Source organism: Bos indicus, chromosome 21 (assembly GCF_029378745.1).
Source record: "Bos indicus isolate NIAB-ARS_2022 breed Sahiwal x Tharparkar chromosome 21, NIAB-ARS_B.indTharparkar_mat_pri_1.0, whole genome shotgun sequence".
NCBI lineage: Eukaryota > Metazoa > Chordata > Mammalia > Artiodactyla > Bovidae > Bos > Bos indicus.
In genome coordinates this window covers 45,445,187-45,469,349 of record NC_091780.1, presented here as the reverse complement: position 1 = coordinate 45,469,349, position 24,163 = coordinate 45,445,187, and the positions used below count along the sequence as shown (strand labels likewise).

The following is a 24,163-nucleotide window of genomic DNA, read 5'->3' as shown; positions in this document are numbered from 1 at the left end:
AAGGAAGGATTACAGAGGGGCAGGAGGTGATACTGGGGATAATGACTATACTCACTATCATGGTTATAGTGATCTTTCATACTACATGTTATATATATATGTTAAAACTTATATAACTGTGCACTTTAAATATGCACAGTTTATTGTATGTCCGTTCTACCTCTATAAAGTTGTTTTTTTAATTCCATAAGAAGTCAGATCTGTGTTCTCTCTCCCCTTTGAATTTGGGTGCTCTCTGTGACACCTTTGGCCATTAGAATTTGACAGAAATGACACTAGGCCAGTTTCAGACCTAGGGCTTAAGAAACTGACAACTTCTACTTCCTACTTCTTGGAATACTTGCTCTGGGAGAATCTGGCCATCGTGTGTAGTCTGACTACCCTGAGATCGTCACAGTGTCAGGAAGTCCCAGCTAGCTTATGGAGAGCAAGCTGTCCAACCAGCCTACATGTTTCTGCTGTCCTAGCCTGGGTACCACACATGTGAGTGAAAAAGCCATATGAGGTATCCAGACCAGTAAAGCCTTTGTTACAAATACTGTTTCTGTGAACATTCATGTACATATTTTTGTGTAAACGTAAGTTTTCATTTCTCTGTGATAATGTCCAAGAATGCAATTGCTGCATCATATGGTAAGTGCATTTTTAGTTTTATAGGAACTGCCAGACTGTTTTCCAGAGTGACTGTAATCCTGTTTCTCTGCATCCTCACTATGCACCACGAACTCAGTCATGTCCAACTCTTTGCTACTATATGGACTGTAGCCCGCTAGGCTCCTCTGTCCATTGAATTCTCCAGGCAAGAATACTGGAGTGTGGGGACTTCCCTAGTGGCCCAGTGGATAAGACCATGTTCCCAATGTGTGGGGCCCAGATTTGATCCCTGGTCATGGAATTAGATCCTACATGCTGCAGCTAAGAATTCACATGCCACAGCTAAAGATCTCACGTGCTACAAGGAAGGTCAAAGATTCTGCGTGCCACAGCTAAGACCAAGCACAGCCAGATAACTAAAGGTTAAAAAAAAAATACTGTAGTGGGTTGCCATTTCCTATTCCAGGGGATCTTCCCCCGCCAGGGATCGAACCCACACCTTCTCCTATGTTGGCAGGCTGATTCTTTACCACTGAGCCACTTGCTAGTAAGGAAGACCTGTATCCTTACTAGCATTTGGTATTTTCAGTATTTTTATGTTAGCCACTCTGAAAATTATATAATGATATATCATTGGGGATTTTTTCCAATTTTTTTTTTTAATAATTTTGTTTATTTATTTTGGTTGTGCTGGGTCTTCATGGCTTTTCTCTAGTTGCAGAGACCAGGGGCTACTCTAGTTGTGGTGTGCAGGCTTCTCACTGCAGTGGCTCCTCTTGTTGGCAGAGCACATGCTCTAGGGCATGAGGGCTTCAGTAGTTGTGGCACGTGGACTCAGTAGTTGCAGCTCCTGGGCTCGAGAGCACAGGCTCAATAGCTGTGGCGCAAGGACTTAGTTGCTCCATGGTATGTGGGATCTTCCCAGATCAGGGATCCAGCTTGCGTCTCCTGCATTGGCAGGCTCTTTACCACTGAGCCATCAGGGAAGCCCTATCATTGGGTTTTAATTTCCATTTCTCAAATGATGTTGAACATCTTGTCATGTGTTTATTTGCCATTTGTATATCCTCTTTGATGTAGTATCTGTTTATGTCTTTTGCCCATTTTCTATTGTAAACAGAAATAATAAATAGTTATTAATAAATAATATAAATATAAGTATAAATATATTTTTGTAAATATGAATATGTATACATTTATATTACATAATATAAATTACATTTATGCTGCTGCTAAGTCGCTTCAGTTGTGTCCGTCTCTGTGCGACCCCATGGACAGCAGCCCACCAGGCTCCTCTGTCCACAGGATTCTCCAGACAAGAATGGCACCCCACTGCAGTACTCTTGCCTGGAAAATCCCGTGGGGTCGCTAAGAGTCAGACAGGACTGAGCGACTTCACTTTCACTTCTCAATTTCATGCATTGGAGAAGGAAATGGCAACCCAATAAATATAAATAATAAATCAGTTCAGTTCAGTCGTATCCGACTGTTTGCAATCCCATGAAGCGCAGCACGCCAGGCCTCCCTGTCCATCACCAACTCCCGGAGTTCACTCAAACGCACGCCCATCGAGTCAGTGATGCCATCCAGCCATCTCATCCTCTGTCGTCCCCTTCTCCTCCTGCCGCCAATCCCTCCCAGCATCAGAGTTTTTTCAAATGAGTCAACTCTTCGCATGAGGTGGCCAAAGTACTGCAGTTTCAGCTTTAGCATCAGTCCTTCCAAAGAATACCCAGGACTGATCTCCTTTAGAATGGACTAATAGTTCTTTATTATTTTAGATATAAGCCCTTTGTCAGATGTATGTATGCAGTATTTTCTCCCAGTAATTTGCCTGTTCATTCTCTTAACAGAACTTTCAAAGCAAAAGTTTTTAATTTTAATAAGGTTCAATTTATCCCATTTTTGTTTTTTGATGTCAAGTTTAAGATCTCTTTGGCCCTAGATTCTGAAGATTTTCTCCTATGCTTTTTTTCCCTCTTTATTTAAAAATTACTCAATACTGTGTTAGTTTCAGGTGTTAAGGTTTCTTTTACAAACCCTAAAAGAGTTTTGTAAAAAGGTTTTTTCACAAAATTCTAAAAGAATTGTCGTTTTGTGTATTACATGTTCTTTGACCTAAGTTAACTTTTGTATAAAGTGTGAAATTTAGATTGAAGTTCATTTTTTCCCCTGTAGATGTCCATTTGCTCCAGCACAACTTGTTGAAAAGGCTCTTCTTTCTCCACTGAATTGCTTTTGAATCTTTGAAAATTATTTGTGCATTTTTGCCTGGATCTGTTCTGTATCTTTTTGAATGCTCTATTCTCTGTTGATTATTGTAGCTATCATTATTTAAAAATATGTTGTTTACTTTCTGAGCATTTGGCTATTTGCCTATTGTATTTCTGTTACTTTGGCTCCATTATGTTCAAAGATACTCTGTATGATTTAAATTCTTTAAGAATTTTTGATATTTGTTTTATGACTCAATATGGTCTATCAGACTTTTTTTTCCTCTAAGTGTAATGTAAAGCTGATGACAGCTCATTGGCGGTATCCAGTGTATTTCCTTTGTCGAGGTGAAGAAATGTTGGTTTACAGAAAGAAATTGAATGTAATTTTAAGCAATTTACTTTTAAAGATGAACACAACTATTTAGCAGAGGATATTTTAAGTAAATGCAAAATAACAGCTGAATGGCTTTATGTCAAAGACTAAGATATATGTTGTTTATGGGTGTCCAAGAGACAGAAAATATTTCTTTTGTATTCAGCCTATGTTTTTCCTATATGGTGTATTTTGCAAAAAAAAAATCCCACACAGCTTGATAATTTTTCTACCTTTTATAAAAGATAGACCCTGTTTATTCATTTAGTAGATGTAGAAATTTGGTCTATAATTGAACATCCTAGTACTCTTGCCCGGAAAATCCAGTGGACGGAGGAGCTTGGTAGGCTGCAGCCTATGGGGTCGCTAAGAGTTGGGCACGACTGAGCGACTTCGTTTTCACTTTTCACTTCCATGCATTGGAGAAGGAAATGGCAACCCACTCCAGTGTTCTTGCCTGGAGAATCCCAGGGACGGGGGAGCCTGGTGGGCTGCCATCTATGGGGTCGCACAGAGTCGGACACGACTGAAGTGACTTAACAGCAGCAGCATGGTCTATCTTGGTGACTGTTTTGTGGGCACTTAGTAAAACTGTATTCTATTGCAGTTTCGGAGAAGGCAATGGCACCCCACTCCAGTACTCTTGCCTGGAAAATCCCATGGACGGAGGAGCCTGGTGGGCTGCAGTCCATGGGGTGGCTAAGAGTCGGACACGACTGATCGACTTCACTTTCACTTTTCACTTTCATGCATTGGAGAAGGAAATGGCAACCCACTCCAGTGTTCTTGCCTGGAGAATCCCAGGGACGGGGGAGCCTGATGGGCTGCTGTCTATGGGGTCGCACAGAGTCGGACACGACTGAAGCGACTTAGCAGCAGCAGCAGCATTGCAGTTTAGTGGAGTGTTCTATACATATCTATTAGGTCTTGTTGATTGGTGATATTCTTCAGTTCCTCTATATCTTTGCTGATTTTCTGCCCTGTAGTCCTGTCAGTATCGTGTTGAACTCCCCAGCTGTAATTGTGAATTTTTCTATTTCTTCTTTCAGCCCTGTTAGTTTTTGTTTCATTCCGCCCACCTCTCCGCTGCCATGCTGCATGTGGAATCTTGGTTCCCTAACTGGGGATCATGGAAGCATGGAGTCTTAACCACTGTCTGGACATCCAGGAAAGTCCTTGTTTCATGTATTGATATTTTAAGGCTCTGTTGTTCAGTGTATGCACATTTAAGATCACTGTGTGTTCTTGATAGATTGATCCTTTTATCAGTATGTAATGTTCTTCATTGTCCCTAATAATTTTTTCTTTTGCTTTAACGTCTATTTTATTTCATATCTGTATAGCTACCCTATTTTTTTTTTAAACCGTTGCCACAATTTTTTTCCCCATCCTTTTATATTCAGTCTTCCTGGCATGTTTAAAGTGAGTTTCTGTTGACAGCATAATAACACTGGAGTGGGTTGCCATTTCCTATCCCAGGGGATCTTCCCAACCCAGGGTGAGTTGTATTTTTTAAATCTGTGTTGCTAATCTCTGTCTTTTGATTGATGTGTTTAAACCATTTACAATTAGCTTACTATATGTTAGCACTTAAGTATAGCATTTTATTGTTTGTTTCCTTTCTGACCCTCTGTTTCTCAATTTCTTGTTATCTCCTCTTGCCTTCCTGTGGGTAAATGGAACAGTTTTAGCATTCTGTTCTTCTTTGTAGTGTTTCTGAGTGTATTTCTTTGTAGAGTTTTCTTTGTGGTTACTCTGAGTATGACAGTATACATATGTAACATCACTGCTGCTACTGCTGCTAAGTCGCTTCAGTCATGTCTGACTCTAGTTATCAGTGTTTTATCTGATCCTTTTACCTGTCTTATCTGTTTTACTAGAAGCAAATATTGAAATCTTACTTCCACATAGGTCCCTATACCCTCCCCCACTTTAAAAATATGACTGTTTTATGTATTTCCTGTATACATGTACATAGAGCACCATTACAGGTGGTTTTATAAATTTTGATGTAACCATCACATATGATTTAAGAAACTAATGAGAAAGATAGCCTATTTTTACACATTCTGTTCTTTCCTGTCTGAAGTTCCAAGCCCTCTTCTGCTATTTCCTTTCTGTTGAAATTTCCTATACCCATTCTTTAAGGGTAGGTCTTAAGGCAACAAAATTTTTTGTTTTTTAGTTTTTCTGCATCTGATTTGTCTTTACTTCTCCTTCATTCCTGAAGGATAATTTCATCAGATAGAAAATTTACAGCTTGTGGTCCTTTTCTTCCAGCATTTGAAAAGTTTTGTAACCTCCTGGCTCCTTGGTTTCAGATGAAAACTTCACTGTTGTTTGGTGTTTCCCTGTAGGGAATGAATCATTTCTCTTTGGTTGTTTTTAAGATTTGTTCCTTGCCTCTTGTTTTTAGAAGTTTATGATATGTTCTTAGTGGATTTCTTTGCGTCTATCATATTTAGACTTTGCTTGGCTTCTTAAATCTGTAGGTTTAGATCTTTCACCTAATTTAGGGAGTTTTTAGCTGTATTTCTTCAATACTTTTCAGCTCCACACTTTTCCCCCTACTTCTGGAACTCAGATACCAATGTTAGCTCTTTCGTTATTCCAAAGATCCTTAGATCTCTGTTCAATTTCTTTTTTAATTTTCTCTCTTTTGTTCAGATGGAATAAATTTTATTGATCTGTCAATTCAAGTGAACTGGTTCTATCCTCTGTCATCTCTACTACGGAGCCCTTTCAGCAAGGGATTTCTAAATTATTTTATTTTTCTGTTTTGCAGTTTCTGTTTCTTTTTCTATGACTTCTTTGCTGAGATTTTCTATTTTTTTCACTTATTACAGGATAATTCATAACTACTTATTGAAGCATTTTCGTTATAGCATCTTTAGAGTCCTTGTCTGATCATCCAAACTAAGTTGCACAGTAGCATCTAGATTGCGAGAGTCAAATTAATATTTGTCCTGTTCTTGATGTAAATGATGTTCTGTTATATCGTGAACATTTTGTTTGTATGCTAGGATAATTTTTATTTTATCCTGGATATTTTAGATATTATGCTGACTTGATCCTGTTCAGATTTTCTGTCTTAGTAGGCAGTTGCCCCGCTTAAGTTTAACCTGTTGATTCTGGCCTGCTTTTGTGAGCTGTAGCTCTGACAACATTTAGTTTTCAGTGCCCTTGCAGTGCTATTCAGGCTTGTTTCATTCTTTGGTACTGCTGGGGCTTCCTGCTCAATCTATGCTGGTGTTTCCTGCTTGGAGAAAGATACCTGTGTCACTGAGCTGCCTTCCACCAGTGGGGGTCGGGGGACGAGCAGTACAGGGCCTGGTTTGCTCTTGGCTTCTGGGCAGAGGGCTGAGAGGCCTCAGGCCTGAGTCTGTCCTGCTGGGCAGAGGGCCTGGAGACAGCAGCCTCCTACTTTGTTACCAGATAGCCTGCCTTTGCCCCAGGTGTGGGCTAGGGATTAGGGTTCCCCAGTACACCTCTGTTATTCTTCCCCTTTACTGGTCTTTGGTGAGAGAGAGCAGACTTAGTTTTTGTTTTGTGTATTCAGTCTATAGGTGTTGGTAGTTCTGGTTGGTAGTCACCTCTCCAGGGCCCAGTCCAGGCTACATGGAAGATGAAAACCCAGGAGGGAATTCACTGCGGTGACCTTCCGTCCTTAATTCCTGACATCCCTAGACAGTTTACCTTTTTTCTAGCCTTCAGAGTCCTTTATGGCATCCAGGATATTTCATTGTATTTAGAGGGGAGGAGCTGGGGAAATTGAGGGAAGTAGCCATCTTGTCTAAGGCCAGAAGTCCCCTCAGTAAATTTTTAAACTTTGAATAAGAATTTCAAAGTAATATAAAATATTAATGAATAATAGGAAATATATGGCCCAGTGTTTAATTATATATTATAAGTCATTAGAGATAAGGATATGGGTGAATGACGGCCAAGGGCTGAAGGTAAGACTTCCTGGAGATGAAGTAACTTGAGAAGGCCCTTATTGTGAAAAACAAGGTCATAGTTGAAAGGAGCAATATGAACAGGAAGGAATATGGAAAACAACTGAGGGAATTTGCCTGTCTTAAGCAAAAATTATGTTAGTGAGTAATGAGAATAGAAAATAGGATGGTTAGACTCTGGTGATATAGAGGGCCGTGAAAGTCTACAGTAATATTGGATACATTGAAAAGTGGAAAGCTGTCCCAAAATTGTAAGGAGAAGGAGTGACATGAGTGAAGTTTAAGCAAAATTAGTTTAAAAAAAATACAGAGAAGGCAATGGCACCCCACTCCAGTACTCTTGCCTGGAAAATCCCATGGACGGAGGAGCCTGGTAGGCTGCAGTCCATGGGGTCTCGAAGAGTTGTACACGACTGCGAGACTTCACTTTCAGTTTTCACTTAGATGCACTGGAGAAGGAAATGGCAACCCACTCCAGTGTTCTTGCCTGGAGAATCCCAGGGACGGGGGAGCCTGGCGGGCTGCCGTCTATGGGGTCGCACAGAGTTGGACACAACTGAAGCGACTTAGCAGCAGCAGTTTAAAATAGATGTCGTGTGGTGTTAGTCACTCAGTCATGTCCGACTCTTTGTGACCCCATGGACTGTAGCCCGCCAGGCTCCTTTGTCCAAAGGATTTTTCAGGCAAGAATACTGGAGTGGGTTGCCATTTCCTTCTCCAAAATACATGTGTAAGGTAACTTATATTGGGGAGAAACTGATCATTCAGGAGCCAATTATGAGTTTCTCCTGGTTTTCTAAGTGTGAGGTGGTACCTGTGACTATGAAGTAGTTGAAGCGGTAATAAAGAGGAAGTGGATTCAAAAGTGAACATGATGGGACTTGATACCTGACTAGATATAAAAAGTGAGACTTGATTCATAGACTGTCAGCTTTGGTGAGTTCTCTTTTCCCAGGTACTTAATTAAATATAAGTAGGAAACTTTTAAAGAATAGATTTTGCTCTGCAGAGAAACTCTTCTTTCTCTGTTCCCTTCCCACCTGCATATGTAATTTGAGAAAAACCTAACTGTCCTCAGGCAACTGATTAACACCTTTAATCTTTTTCCAAGCAACATACTGTTACCACACATTCCGAAATTGTTATTATACATGTTAAAAGATGTCCAGCCTCACTAGTAATTAAAGAAATGCAAATTAAAACAACAAAGTTTGTTTTTATAGTACAGTTCAATGCTGTAAGGCTTTCATGAAGTAAGGCTTACACATATTCTTATTTTTTTCTGATGGAGTAAATTGGTATAATCTTTCAGGAAAGAAATTTAGCGGTATGTAGCAAGTTCAGTTCAGTTCAGTCGCTCAATTGTGTCTGACTCTTTGCGACCCCATGGACTGCAGCACACCAGGCCTCCCTGTCCATCACCAACTCCCGGAGTTTACTCAAACTCATGTGCATTGAGTCAGCAATGCCATCCAACCATCTCATTCTCTGTCGTCCTCTTCTCCTGCCCTCAATCTTTCCCAGCATCAGGGTCTTTTCATATGAGTCAGCTCTTTGTATCGGGTGGCCAAAGCATTGGAGTTTCAGCTTCAACATCAGTCCTTCCAATGAACACTCAGGACTGATCTCCTTTAGGATGAACTGGTTGGATCTCCTTTCAGTCCAAGGGACTCTCAAGAGTCTTCTCCAACACCATAGTTCAAAAGTGTCAATTCTTTGGTGCTGAGCTTTTTTTATAGTCCAACTCTCACATCCATACATGACTATGTATGTTGTAAAAGCCTTTACAATGTTTAAGTACTTCTGCTAGGAATTTATAGTAAGGAAATAAATGCAAAAAGGCCAAATGTTATGCAAAGAGGCCAAAGTATGCCAAATGTTAGCAATGTCCCTAAATTTTCACAGTTATAATTGTATATAAATGTATAGTAGTAGGAGTGAATGGTTAATACAAATACGATGGAATATTACATAGCCTTTAAAAATAATGTTTTAAGGAATTTAATTTTAATAACAAAGTAAATACTTCCAGTTTTTAAAAAACTGCATCACAGATGCTATTTAAATTCCACCTAAAACAATTTGAGGACTTCCTGGCAATCCAGTGGTTAAGACTCAATGTTTCTACTGCAGGGGACACAAGTTCAAACCCTGAGCAGGGAGCTAAGATCTCATATTTCGTGTGGCATTGCCAAAAAGATAATAATCAAAATTTTTTTAATAAATAGAAGAATTTGGAATGAATCTTCATAATATTTTTGTTTGTCTATAATTTATATTCGGCATCCTCCTATAAATAATTTGAAGCAACATTTAGATCACTGTCACAGGTAGGTGTAGAAAGAAAAAATAAAAAGAGTTAAAAGGCCTTTCTGCATTAGTTCAGGGAGTCAAATAATGTATCTTCATGTTAACTACTATTGCTCAGAGAGAGGTTATGCAGAGAAAGAACCTGTGTATGTAGGGACACAGTGGAAAGAGTGAAAAGAAAGAGTAAAAAACTTAGGTTTATTTCTTTTGCTGCTGTTGGCCTGCTTTGTAACTTTTCACAATTCATGTCGCCTTAATTACCTCCTCTGTGAATCAGAAAAGGTAATCTTGCTTTGTCTTCTTCACATGGATGTTATAATATTTAATTGATGTAGTTTCTACCTGAAAGAACTTTGCAAGCTAGAAAATATTATCCAAATTTTAATTGTTATTTGTGACTTGAGAATAGCATTCTGACCCAACACAAGAATTATTATTAGTATGTTTAAGAAGGAAATCATGAACTTATTTAAAAACAACCAAAGACTTGAGGGATAGGGTATGTGGAAATGGATGGTATTTTCTTCACAATCTACCTGTTTTCCTTTTATAGCTATTTTAAAACAGTAAGGAAAACACAGTCCCCTTGAGGTCCTTTTACTCTAGCAAGAATTCAATATAAGATAGTTTTTTAAGAAAAAGGTAAAATGTTTTCATTAGTTGTTCTTTCCAGTCTATATTTGGCATTCAGGGTACAGCTAACTTTTACAGTGTTTTACTTCAAGGTGAGTCTGTTCTACTTAAAATTATGTATGAGCTTCTTAGAAACCATTCTTTTGTAGAGCCAATTAAAAAAAAAATTTAAACACAGATAAGTTGAAAAAACAGAACAATGAAAACCACTTTTACACCCTTACATAGATTCACCAAGTGTCACTTTCTTCATCTTTATTTCTATATACATTGGCATACACGCTCACTCCCCTTTTTCCAGTGTATCCAAAAGTAGGCCAGAGCCATCAGAAATGTGCTGTTTTAATGATCATTTTTCTGCTGTTCAGATGCAGCAGAGCAACATGCTTCTTATAAAGTTTATTCTATAGTTGGTGCCATCTGTTTGTGCTTATTATCTGAAGTCTTGGGTACATTTTATTGGAGGCAGGGATGCTCGGATTAAAGTTATCCCTATGCAGTGCCTCCTAAACTTATAAAGTCTACATGGTCACAAAAGGAATATTTGACTACTTCTTAGTAACTTTAAGTAGTAAGAGTACTACATACTTTTTAAATGTCTTTGTTGTTCTGTAACAGGCTGAAATAGTCAAGTTTTATATTTTCAAGCAGCTTAGAAAAAGAAAAAACTCAATGTTTTCCATGGAACATTTGTTAGAATTTGAATATTTCATTGGACCTAGAATGTTTGTTTATTGTTATAAATCGATGCTATCTGATAGAAGATAACCATCCATTGTAATCACTTAGTCTAGGTATGACTGCAACCATAAAAACTATACTTTTTTTTTTTTGGCAGGAGATTTTGATGAATTCACTCAAGACAATAATGACATTATGTTGAAAAACATAGCAGAAGACCTTCGGAATTGCTTACCTCTAGAAACTATGCTTTCCTCAGAACATCTAGCCCTCCAAAAAGTAAATATATTAAATTCATTTATTCCTAGTGCTACTTGAGGTTTCTCCTATTCTTCTCTAACCCCATTAGCCTTTCCAGTCTAATCATTAGTCCTGAATTCTGCTTTTTCATTTGGTGCTTCATCCATTTCCCCAATTCTTTTGAGTCAGTAATCCTCTGGTTCCCTAGTACCATTCATTCAAAAGATATTTTTTGAGGGTGTCCTGTTTCCCAAGCAGACCCCACCCCACCCCAAATCAAGGCCCAACAATACAACAGTAATCTGTCCCTGCCTATGTAATTGTCTTGGTTTTCTCTGCCCTGTTCCATTTCCCTGACTTTTATCAAGGGTGAAGTTCACTCTTTTGTTGATTCTTTATTATCGTTGAAGTAGAAGGGATCAAACTTCTTTTTGCTTTGTAGCTGCTTGCTGTTATATCATGTACTACCAGCATTAAGTGTTATTATTTGTAAGCATGGAATTTTACTAAACATTTTTTATTATTTGAAAACTTTGCTTCTGGGAAAAGATTACTTGCCAAGTATTTTGATGGATAAGTCCCTGTCATGTAGGACTCAGAAGACGTGGTATTAGTTTCTATTCTCCCTCTGAACTAACTAGTGTCGTTTCTTGGGAGAAATCTCTCTGGGTATGTTTCCTTATTTGTAAAGTATATTACTTAGGATGGACAAAATGATCTCAGAATACTCCTTTCAACTAAAATTTTTATCTGTTTCTCATAGCCATGTTTTGCATCATGACATGGTCAAATAGCAAGTTGCCAGTGTCTCAAAAATAGCATGAAAGCAGAGCTGAGTTGCTGACTTCCATAAGCGAAACTCGTCTTTCTGGTTGTTGTTGCTCTCAGAACTTCAGCATATGAACCACTGATGTTTTGCCTTATTTAGCAATAAAAAGAGACTTCTTTGTACTCTGTTTCTTTTGATGTTTTTCTTCTTTCCACCAGATACAGCAGCAGCCAGAACCCACAGTTCACGTTGATGCATTCCTTTACGATGAAGACTTTATTGATTCATTATGTGAGGAAGGAAAAATGAGCAGAAACTACTGTGTTGTGTGCGGCTCACATCAGACGGCACCTCTAGGTGGGCACTCCAGCCTGCAAACCTGACGACTTCGTGTGCGCTTTTCCTTACATGTCATGACTATGCAGATTCTTGACCAGGCATTCACTGTTTTTGGTTTTTTTTTTTTAAAGCAAAAGGCCAACCTGCAACCTAGCTATTACCAATTACTGAAATCAGAGAAACTAAATAGAAACATTGTCCAGGGAGGTTAGGCCACTTCATGTCCCCCACGGGAGTATTTCTGCTTTTTACTGAACATATTTAATAGGAGGTGACTTCTCAGGTCCTGAAACTAATTGGAAGTGGTTGAATATAGGAAAACTAACTCATACTTTATATACTCAAAAAAGATTTACATTTATCCATAGCGGTGATTTATTTATAGTGATATAACTGCCAAGGGAGCTGAAAACTTTCTCCCCATAAAACTATCTACTTGTGAAGTCAGATAGTAATCCAATATTGTTGGATGGGCGTGAACTTAGAGGACAGAGATGGATAATCTTGAGAGTTTATGCAGGCGGTGATTTGACCACATGGAGCATCTCCTGTCTGTAACACAGGACAGCTCTAGTAATAGTCTCCTGCATGTCTGTCCCTCAAATGCAACACCTGTGTTTCAAACAGGAAACTAGACTGACTCCATGCTGCTAAGATGTAAACTCTTCTGTTACTATATCTTTTGTTCAAACGGGATATGATTGTCTAGGGTATACTTTAAACGTGCTATTTCAGTCTCCCTGCCAACCTAGATGTTGAGGCATTGCTTAGAGTGGGTGAGTAGTAATGTGCTCATGTTACTAATCTTAGATATTATTATTCTCAAAAGTTCACTACTACCAAATTTGTAATATGTAGCTAATACAAATTTATTGTACCTGTATTATAGTTGGGGGTGAAACTACCCTGGTTTACTGCTTTAAGATTCTATTTTTAAATAGTGCTCATAGTTGCCATTTGAAGTGGTTGAAGTTCACAGAATAGAAAAAGACTTAGACAAGAACAATAGAGGGGAAATTAAAAACTGAATTCTAACTATAACACCGTATCAGGTCTGATGTACAGAAATTTATAGAAGAGCTATGTTCGACAAAGAAAAATTTGGAGATTAGGATGCATTTTCTCATAAAAATCAGATTATAAATAGTGACTGGGTGCCCAGACCAGCCCAGATAACTACAGTGACTGTGAGAAAGCTGTGACGGTGTGGGGCTCTTCTTCCCTATATGAAAGGAGCTTGTCAGCTTTAAGACACTAATGACGACTGTAGCCTAGGGCAGAAGCACTGATGTGGCAAAGAGGGCAGTGAGGACGAGGGGAGATAAGGACTGTGGTGCTCAGTGCCCTTGCACCCCACCACCTCCAGTGTTACTTCTGAGGCCTAGTCACCCTTTTTTTCCTTCTAGGGATTAGCCTGCTTGCTTCCATTTTATTTGCCACCATTCATTAGTTATGATCAAAATTTCCTGACCATTAGATTATGTACTAGCACACAATAAAGAAAATCTTTGGGTTACCTCCATATCAGAAAAAACAGACTCAGGCTCTCCCAAGTATTTCATTATAGAAATAATGGAGTGAGAAAATGGGCTAGGAGGCTAGAAATTATAGCAATTAAACTAAGGGAAATAACAATTTAGGAGTGTCTTAACCTCCTCCCATACCACCCATCTCCAGCTTTTCAGACCACGCTTTTAGGTTGGGCAGGGTGCCACACTCCAGAGATGGTCATTCATTTGGTAGTTTACAGTCTATGTAGCGAGAGGTGGCGGCTCTGTGGATGGCTCTGGGGTAGAATGAGGAAAACAGGTGCTATGGGAATTAGGAAGCAGTCTCAGGGAAAAGCGGTTCATTGGGAGACGAGGAAGGGAAAGGCCTAGGCCACCCTAGAGGGTGGTAGAGAAAGAGATGAGAAGCATGGGGGTAAGGACAGCCAGCTGAGTAACCGTTTTCTAGTGCCCTAAATGTCAGAGATTGTGCGTTTATTCTTGTGTCTTACAGTTCAGAGTGAATGAGTGCAAAGTTATCACACTAATGTTTTCCAAATAACCTCTGAATGGCTTTCATCAATTAAGAAAAGCATGAAATATACTTTATAGGTGAAAGAATTAGAAGTACAGAATGGAATTGTTAATCCTCAAGCAAAATTTAATATTTGTTCTCATTCTCCAGGATTTATTTCTCATTCCTTCTCTCTCATGGAATTGAAATTCATTTATCATCACGTACTCCCCGATCTGTCGGGAAAGGTCTTGGTTGACGTTGGCTCCAGGCTTGGCACCGTCCTTTATGGGGTAAAGTCCAACTTGTGGACATAGGCAACATTTGGAAATACTTTCTTCTTCTAGCAACAGTTTTGCCTGCCACCATCTAAGGTGACAGCTTGGCTTTATTTATTAGAGTAATAGAGTAATATGGTTAAAATAGTGTATTGAATTGGGACTTTTCAAAGGCCAGCTCTCTGATCTCCTTTTCTGGTTTGTCTCTGTCACACAAGTGAAGGAATTTCAGCAAAACAGGAACAGATGGCCCTCATAACACTTTGGTATTCTGTCACTCACTCACCGTGCTTCTAACTCCATTTTCTGTCCTGTCATAAAATAGTATAGCACACTGAGCTTTGATAAGAGCTCTTATAAAACTGACAAATTCGCTCGACTAGGGAATTGCTTACAGCCATGAGCAAATCACTCCACACCCCTGGCATCAATATCCTCACCTGTAAGTGAGCAAGGCAAATGATATCATCTTGGACACAGGACACACCGTGGTTTTCAGTGATTCCAAAGTCTGAACGTAGATTTTTGTGTCTGAGATATCAGTTCAATGTGACTCTTTAAAAAGAATTCAAATCATGAATATTTTTAATATTCTTAAATGGTTTTATCAGAAAAACTGAAATGTGGTTTCTGGTTGTCATTAGCAGACGTGTTAAAACATGTGGCCAGCAGCAGTAGAAGTTCATGCCAGGAACAGGCTCTGTCTGTTCCCAGCATCACTGCCTGCTCTAAACAGAAACAGTTAACCCTTTCATGCTTCATTTATTTTTCAGCATTGACTTTTATTCTACAGTTAGAAAAGACAGCCATAATAGAAAGTACAGTTTATCTGCTGATTTTGCTTGGCGAACATTAGAGATTATGATTGTTTACCATATTTTGTCCACTCTTGTTTATTTTTTTATTTGTTAGAAACAAATATAGCTGAATAATTGTGACTGTGCAAGTGTTTGGTAGCATCAATGAGTTTAAACATATGGTCATTTTCCTCTATAGAGGTCCCTGATTCCGTCAACAATATTTTTTTTTTGAGTACATGCATAAGCTTTGTTGAACATACTCTAAATATATGTGGTGAGCTATAAATATAAATTGAGCTTACAAATAAGTGTTAGTTGATGTAAAATGATCTTCAGAATATGATTTGACCTCTCCTTCTAGATTGTTTTTGTTATTACAACCAAAAATAGATAGGTAATAATACATAGTCTGTTTTTGATGATCGTTGTTAACCGATGGCCAGTTATCTTTGATGGACTTACCGAACAGCAAGCTGGCTTCCATAAGCTAAACAGGACACACCTCCTGCCACCCACATCTTATGTCAGACTGTGCTGAGTGTCCATCATATTTCCGATAGGTTAACACCGTCCTTACTTTGCCCTGATGTAACATTCCAAGAAATTACAGAAATAGGGTATTAAAGAAAGAATCTATTTGTGATCACTTTCCTTATTTCCAATTTTGTTGAATGCAGCTTTATTGAGAAAAGTAAGAAATCAATCCTTAAAACCATTATTACTTTATTTTTATGCTTTTAGGAAGTTTAGCCTTTATTTGGAAAAAATGTATTGTTCTACAAATATACATAAAGGGAGGGCTTAAAATAGTAATATTTGATAAATAAGATAAAATTACTTTTAAATAATGGAAATTAATAAACTACAATTGAGGTCTTGATGAGTAAGAGTCTAAGTTCTTGAAGTTGTTTTATATAAATTATGTAATGTTATTTATCTTTACTTTTATTTTTAGTTTATTGAATTCTGTTTTAAAAGTTTGACTTTTAAAATTTCAAGTAGAAAGAAATCCACAACTAAAAGTTAATTCTTTTGTATCATGTGTCTTCATATTTTAGGGTTATCTTTACAGTTCAGCATCACAACTGTATGGAGTAGAACTGAATGGAGACTTTTGCCAGTTGCAGGAAATGGTCATAAAAAAGTATCAGTTCACTGACAGAATAAAGGTACTTTTTAAAATATTTATTCTGTTATCCATTGTGTAGCAAATTTAGCCAAGATTCTTCTGCATTGGAGTTGGAAAATTTTTGAACCTATCCTTCATTGCTGTTGTATGGAAATAGATTGAGTTAATATTTTATAACAATAATGAAGATGAATTATTATCATTATGTTCCACTCACACTTTTCTCTTCCTCCTCAATTTATTAGAAAGTAGAATCTTTTTTCTAAGTTTTTTCATATCAACTATAGATTTGTTAGCAGCAATTTTAAATATCTTCATGTTGTCAGATGTGTATTTAATTAAACCCTGAATGTTGCAAGTAAGCAAAAAGATTAAGTAATGCTCGCAGTTCTTTATCGTCTTTTATAAACTTGCAAGAGGAATTGTGGGTACCACAGAATAACAGTTCATGGGAGAAGGATCCCCTAAGTTGGGCTATGACAGAAATTTTCTGTTTTTTATAGGTAAGGGAAAAAATAACCAGAAAGGGGAAAGGAAGTTTTTTGGTTAATGCCATAGTCCTTATCATTTCACTAGTGATCCTACACTTCTAATGGCTGTGCAGAGAAGTACTGAGTATCTAAGGATCTCTGGTGTTCAGTTCAATCTAATATTCAAAGACATATCTTAGTAAGATTCAGAATCTAGCCTTCCCCTTTTTATAGAAGGAAAGCTTTTCATTCTCTTCCTCCTTTCATCCTTCCTTTTTTTCTCTCTCTCATCTTATAAATTGAGAGGCAAGTGATCAAAGAGAATTCATTGTCCAATATTAAATTTATAGATTTTTCTCACTATTCCATATTTAGTGAACAAAAACACACTGCTGTTACATAATAAATCACATAAATAACAGGAATATCAATTTAATTAGAAATCAAGAGGGTGGGAAGATTTGGGAGAATGGCATTGAAACATGTAAAATATCATGTATGAAACGAGATGCCAGTCCAGGTTCAATGCACGATACTGGATGCTTGGGGCTAGTGCACTGGGATGACCCAGAGGGATGGTATGGGGAGGGAGGAGGGAGGAGGGTTCAGGATGGGGAGCACATGTATACCTGTGATGGATGCATTTTGATATTTGCAAAACTAATACAATATTGTAAAGTTTAAAAATAAAAAAAAAAAAAAAAAAAAAGAAATCAAGATTTAAACATTCTGAAAAATACCTCTGAATATTATTTATTTGTAAGACTAAGTGTTTTTTTGGAAAAAAAATCATATAATACAAAAAACTTTTTCTCTTCTTTTAAAATAAAAGTTAATTTGCTTTGCTCTTGAGTAAATAAATATTTCTTCATGTTATCTTGCGTGTGTTCTACAAGACTTATTGATTATAGTCTAAGGTAATTTTTTGAGGTATATAATTTTTTAATAAATTATTTTGTTTGCTTTCTTGGATAGATAATATATTCAAGTAAATTTTGGATGAAGAGTCAGACAAGGCCAGTTAACATATTTGTATTAACATTTTACAAATTACTTTTTAAACTTTACTTAGTCCCGTTTGATTCTGTGAATCAGGACAGATATTACTCCATTTTATTTGTGAAGACACTTGACTACTCAAATGTATAAACCTAGTTGATAATGCAGCCAGATTTGAACCTAGGTCCTTTGACTCATAACTACTGATACAGTAGAAACAGCTCTGAATTAGGAGTGAGGAGAGTATAATTATGACTATATAAACAAGTCTATCTAAAAAATAAAGTTTTCACAAGTTTATGGTTTTTATTAGATATTAAGTATCTTCCATAGGCATTAGTATTAAATATACTGTACTCTCATTTTAAGAAGTGTGAATCTCCCTTACTGCCTGTCTCACAATGTCATTGAATGAACAACTATTTCTTAAGTGGTTATGTGATATGGTGTCCTTGTTCTCTTCCATGAATTCATTCTTTAGGTGCTTCATGCAGACATTTGTACACAAGGTTCACTTCTGCAGAATGCTGATGTTATTATAATGAATAATGTCTTCGAATATTTTCTTAATGAGGCAGAACAGGCCAGGTACGTTATTTATTTATTTATTTTGGCATGGCCAGGCTTGTAGGACTTTCATTCCCCTACCACAGATTGAACTTGGGGCCCTGGAGTGGTATTAAACTTTTTAGAAATGACCTCAACTCTCAGGAGATTATATTAAAGAAAATGTGTTATGTCTAAGTGAAAATAAAAATAAACTTTGGTTGTCTAACCTTGTAAAATATTACATCTGATTTTGAGGAGATAGAAAATGGTGTCATGCAATGTATGGTAAAAACCACTACAATATTGTAAAGTAATTAGTCTCCAATTAAAATAAATAAATACATTAAAAAAAAAAGAAACTGGTGTCATGACCCAAGCTTTGGCTTTGCGGTCAGGGATGCAAGAAGTTGTCAGTTCCCAGTGAGTCTTAAATTTTTTTCTGCCTCAGTTTTCTTTTCTTTGAAAAAACACATGTCCTTTGCTATCCTATCACAAAATGATGGGAATTAACTGCGTAAATGACTACAGAACAAGATATAAGAATATTCACCTAAAAAACAATGACTGACTACCAAATTTTTAAAATGTTCTTGAGATAGTAATAGTCGGTTCCTAGACTTTATTCCACTATTTAAACAATAGAAAAATTAGCAAATCTGTGATCAGTTTTTTATGTTTGTTTCTTTTTTTTTTAATTTTTGACTATACTACATTGCTTGTGGGATCTTAGTTCCCCAGGCAGGGATCTTACCCATGCTCTAGGCAGTGAAAGCATGGAGTCCTAACCACTGGACCGTGGGGAGTTCCCTGTGACTTTTCTGACTTCTCATCAAGACTTACAGGCTCCTCTAATTTGAAAATTCTTACAGTCCAAGACACTGATTTTCTAGTCAGTTAGGCTTATTAACTTATTTACCATGACATACGTGACTCTAGATATAGGAAACCACCTTTCCATACGCATGAAAGGACATTACATTCACGTTTGGATTAGTGCATCAGGGAGATTTCTACTGCTTAGAAATAAAAAGGTGTATAATTATAGACCATAAACAGTTAATATGGAGTAGATTCTTGAATGACTAAACCTCTGTCTGCTATCCCTTTACCTTCTCTCTCTCTCTCTCTCTCTCACACACACACACGCACACACATCTATTACTTCTAGGTTAAGATCTGTACAAAATTGGCAATGTAAATTGTTTATAAAGAAACTTGTTCAACAGAAAACTAATCATATCATCAAAGAGCAGCCAGAATAGGTAATGATTTTTTGTTCACAGGGTAAAGACCAGAAACACAACATGAACAGTTGTTTTAATCATATTGCACTCTTTAAACTTAATTTCCAGTGGACAGAGTTTGTGTAGCTTTTTACCTTTTCAAGTTCTTGTTCAGTCCAGTTCAGTTCAGTCGCTCAGTCTTGTCCGACTCTTTGTGACCCCATGAATGTCAGCACGCCAGGCCTCCCTGTCCATCACCATCTCCCTGAGTTCATTCAAACTCAGGTGCATCAAGTCGGTAATGCCATCCAGCCATCTCATCCTCTGTCATCCCCTTTTCCTCCTGCCCCCAATCCCTCCCAGCATCAGAGTCTTTTCCAATGAGTCAGCTCTTCGCATGAGGTGGCCAAAGTACTGGAGTTTCAGCTTTAGCATCATTCCTTCCAAAGAACACCCTGGACTGATGTCCTTTAGAATGGACTGGTTGGATCTCCTTGCAGTCCAAGGGACTCTCAAGAGTCTTCTCCAACACCACAGTTCATAAGTATCAATTCTTCGGTGCTCAGCTTTCTTCACAGTCCAACTCTCGCATCCATACATGACCACTGGAAAAACCAACTTCATGACCAGTGGTCAAAACATTACATAATGGTTAGAGAATGAAATAATACCAACATTGCTGCTGCTGCTGCTAAGTCGCTTCAGTCGTGTCCGACTCTCTGCGACCCCACAGACGGCGGCCCACCAGGCTCCCCCGTCCCTGGGATTCTCCAGGCAAGAACACTGGAGTGGGTTGCCATTTCCTTCTCCAGTGCATGAAAGGGAAAAGTGAAAGTGAAGTCGCTCAGTCATGTCCAACTCTTAGCGACCCCATGGACTGTAGCCCACCAGGCTCCTCCGTCCATGGGATTTTTCCAGGCAAGAGTACTGGAGTGGGGTGCCATTGCCTTCTCCAAATACCGTTATAAGAAGTTAAAAGAGAAAAGCACCTTAAACTCTTGGAAGATTCATAAAGGAAGATTTTAAATGCTGAAGAATGACAGATATTACTGGTCAGCTTGATACTGGAACTGCCGCATGCTTGTGCTATCTTGGAAAATTCATTTGCAAACTCTGCATGACTCACCAAATAGGTATTGACCCCATATGTTCAGTCACTTCTCCAAATTAGTAAAGTGCAATGAATTTTAAATATATATAATTAATTATCTTCATGAATGACAATACACAGGAGAAAATTTAGAAGATAAAGCATCCTGATATTAGAATCATTCTGACAGAACTGATCATTTACTTATATTATTCTATATTGTAGCAAGTAGAGTAAGTCTTAGTTTAAAAGGTACCTCTGTGTATTTTTCCAGTAAGTAAAACCTGTAAACTACTGCAATGACAACTTCTCAGAAGCAGCAAGTGCTATTTTTAGAGCCATGCCAAATCATGCTAATCAGCTTCTTCAGTCTTACTAAACAGACTTGAAAAAACATCATTTTTAGGGAACTGCATCAAAACAACAGACAGCTCTAGCCCAAGCACAGCAATAATTATTATCAAACATTGCTAGTTGGTTTTAGATCTAACCTGAGAAAAAAAAATTTGTTATCATTTTGCCTAATAAGCTCCAGAATGTACTAAACCCAATAGCCATTGCTGTAACTAGAGTAAATGCAAACAACATTGCTGCCCACCTGCCCCACTGCAAAGGGTGCACTTCCTTGCTTTGCTTGACCCCTGCTCCCCAATGGGGTGTACTGTCAAGACTCCTGCAGTGTAGAAATTCCATTCGTGTCTGCACTACAGGCTAATCAAAACTGGTCAGATACTGCCTTCTGACATATACACGTGCACATGGCCTGCCTTTGTGCTTTAAACCTAGCTGATCACACTGAACTTCTCGGGTATCATATTGTCCACAAGGCTTTCCACTGACTATTTCTGACAGCCAAATAAAGTATGATTTTACTCTTGATGTTATTTTAAAAGATCTATATATTATATTCTTATTATTAGCCTTTGCTTGTTTTCTGGCTTCTGTGGCTTTTCTCCATGACTCTTTCCCACCCACTCCCCTCAGCTCTGTTCCATTCTGTAGAAAGTTTGACAGATCATAAAGAATTGAAGGGGCTTTAACCATGATCCAGCTTCGACATCTGTATCAGTTCTGAAAACTTTTTTTGTGGTCTTACTCACAATTGCTTGTATTAACCCTAATCCCCCATCTTGTTAAATCTCTCTCAGTATTGTAACTCCACGATTTTACCAACATCTCTTCAGGAACTGAATTTGCCGATTACTAGTATGTTGCCGCAGGTCAGTTTCCTGCAGGCTAACGTCTTTGCCCATCTGGATTTCTAGATATCACCTATGCTGCATATTCTTTTGTCATCCTCATTTTAAAAAAATATCCAGTACCTGGTAAAACCTAACATAGAAGTTTTTACTGTGTTATAGAGCCTGGGAATATATCTGCCATAATGTAAGGAAACAAGGGTCATTGTTAGTGACAGTGCCAGGTCTGGAAGATTCTCTCTCAGGTCTTCAGGTATGTAAGCTTCTTTCCCAGCATTTTTATTGTCAAAACTTTTCTCCTGCTTTTTTCTGATAGCTGTTACACGCTATCCTAGAAATGTTCAGTCTGAACACAGTGACAACACTAGAAAGAGTAGCAAAACCTTATGGCTTAAGAACTGTTTTGTGGTTTGTTCACATTCCTCCAGAGCTCTGAGAGTGTCATTCGGATCCTGATCTAGATTCCTTTGCTTCTCCACCCAATTTTTCTAACTGTGGAGTTACAGTTTTAGGTTAACAAATGCTATTAAATATTTGTAAGAGACTGAAAAACACCCACATCATAACTTTTTCTCCAGTAAGTGGGCTGGAGGCCACATCCTGAGCACAGTTTAGCTTCTAGGTCAGTTTGGAATCTTGCTCAAGCTGCTTCTATATTCCTCAGATTCTCCATGCAAAATAAGGTTGATACTTAATAATAAGATTCATCCTGATAAATTGACTCTTTTATAAAGGTTAATTAATATTTGTAAAGCTCTTTGAGACCCCTCAATGAGATACTGTAGCATTTCTTAATACAGAATCATATTATCATTTTCTTTCATAATGCTTTCGTTTTGTATAACCTGCCAAATTTAAGTATCTTATTTCTTCCTTTAAGAAATTAAAGTATCATGAATAATACCTTCTTTAAAAATTGTTGTCAGTCATCTAAATTACAGTCATGTTTACCATAACAGGAGAAATAATCCAAAGATACATGAAGACATGATGGTAATCTCCCCAGTTCCCTCCCCTTGAGATCCCAACCCCGTGAGTGGTGTGATTCTGCCGTACTTTTCCATACTCATAAAAACACACCTTTAAAATGCATGCTCTCCAATTTATAATGTTTCTATGTATTGAAATAATTAAGTGATTTTCACTTACCAAAGTAAAATGTTTTTGAAAGAGTCCTTACATACGAATTCTTGAATAACATTATTGCTTTCCAATTTAATAAAACTTCTTTAAGTAGGTATATCCATTGGTGGCTCCAGAATTTCTGTGTCTTGGAGACCCAAGTTTGCAGTGTGAAGAGAAGAGCCTGATGAAGGTTATAGAGGGAGATTAGCTCCTTTCATGCAACTTGTTAGCACCATCACTGTGTTTATATGAAGTTTCTCTGTGTACTCCCATTGTTGTTTTAATCTTTTATTGTTTAAGCTAGTTTATTAAACTAGTTACATTAAAATAATTACTCTATTCTATATTTTCTTTATCCCTTCAAGTTCCCAAATCAAGGTAAATTAATTAAGTCCCTGAATCCACAGGCCTGCCATTTACTATGACAAAGAATTGTTCATGTGGCACCGTGTAAAACTTAGTCCCTCTCATTGTAATACTAATCTGATTTCTTGAAATTGAAAAGAGTAGGTTCATTCTGTAATTTTCATATTTGTTTATAATATGAACAACTTTTTTTTCCCTCAGGTTAATATACAGTTATCTCCTTGGGTTGAAGAGATACCTCTGAACTATGATGTATTCCCAGAAAAGGATATTGACAGAGAAGCTCTTGAACAAATACATTTATACAAGATTCTCTGAAACTAAAATAGTCCTGCCTTGGTGTAAAATAATTACAAAATAATTTAAAAGAAACAGAATTTCATATCCTAATACACACTATTTCCTGTGTATTCCTTTCTAGTGTGTGTACATATGCTTGCATATTTGTAAATACTTATATGTATGTATATACAACTTTGTGTGATAATTATATTAAAATTTTATCTGAAAAAAAGGTTTCCCCTGGTTTCTTTGATTCTGTCAAAAATATAAACTTGTATCCTTTAGTCACCAACTCTGTATATGAAGTCCAGATATGACCAAAAAAAAAACATCAGTAGTTTCTATCATGAAAGAGGGGGCAAGGGTAGGTAGAGATCTCATTTCTTAGATCTCTATTCTGTAAGATTCCTGTTGTACACACCTTTATCTGAGGAGACTAGCACAAAGACTAAAATAAAAAATTGCAGTTGCTAGGAAAAAGCAAAACTAGAAAGGTAAACTCTAAAATATAAATTGAGGTGATTTCTGTGGTAGAACAATT

The 24,163-nt window shown here is 37.5% G+C and overlaps 1 protein-coding gene across 5 annotated transcripts in view; it reads left to right on the top strand.

Moving 5' to 3' along the window:
- LOC109575475 (uncharacterized) overlaps positions 1-23,875 on the top strand; it is a 29,213-nt gene extending 5,338 nt beyond the window's left edge. For 2 of the 5 annotated variants that reach the window (XM_019983638.2, XM_070775456.1), the window contains exons 2-8: positions 10,921-11,042; positions 11,991-12,129; positions 14,284-14,405; positions 16,249-16,359; positions 18,270-18,376; positions 22,012-22,102; positions 23,542-23,872. In XM_019983638.2, the coding sequence (XP_019839197.1) occupies positions 10,921-11,042; positions 11,991-12,129; positions 14,284-14,405; positions 16,249-16,359; positions 18,270-18,376; positions 22,012-22,102; positions 23,542-23,658 (809 nt within the window). In that variant the 3' untranslated portion in view covers positions 23,659-23,872. Of the gene's footprint in view, positions 1-1,868; positions 4,682-10,920; positions 11,043-11,990; positions 12,130-14,283; positions 14,406-16,248; positions 16,360-18,269; positions 18,377-22,011; positions 22,103-23,541 lie in introns of those variants that run through there. The other 3 variants (XM_070775457.1, XM_019983637.2, XM_019983639.2) reach the window with 3 other exon arrangements.
- The last annotated feature ends 288 nt before the right edge of the window (positions 23,876-24,163 follow it).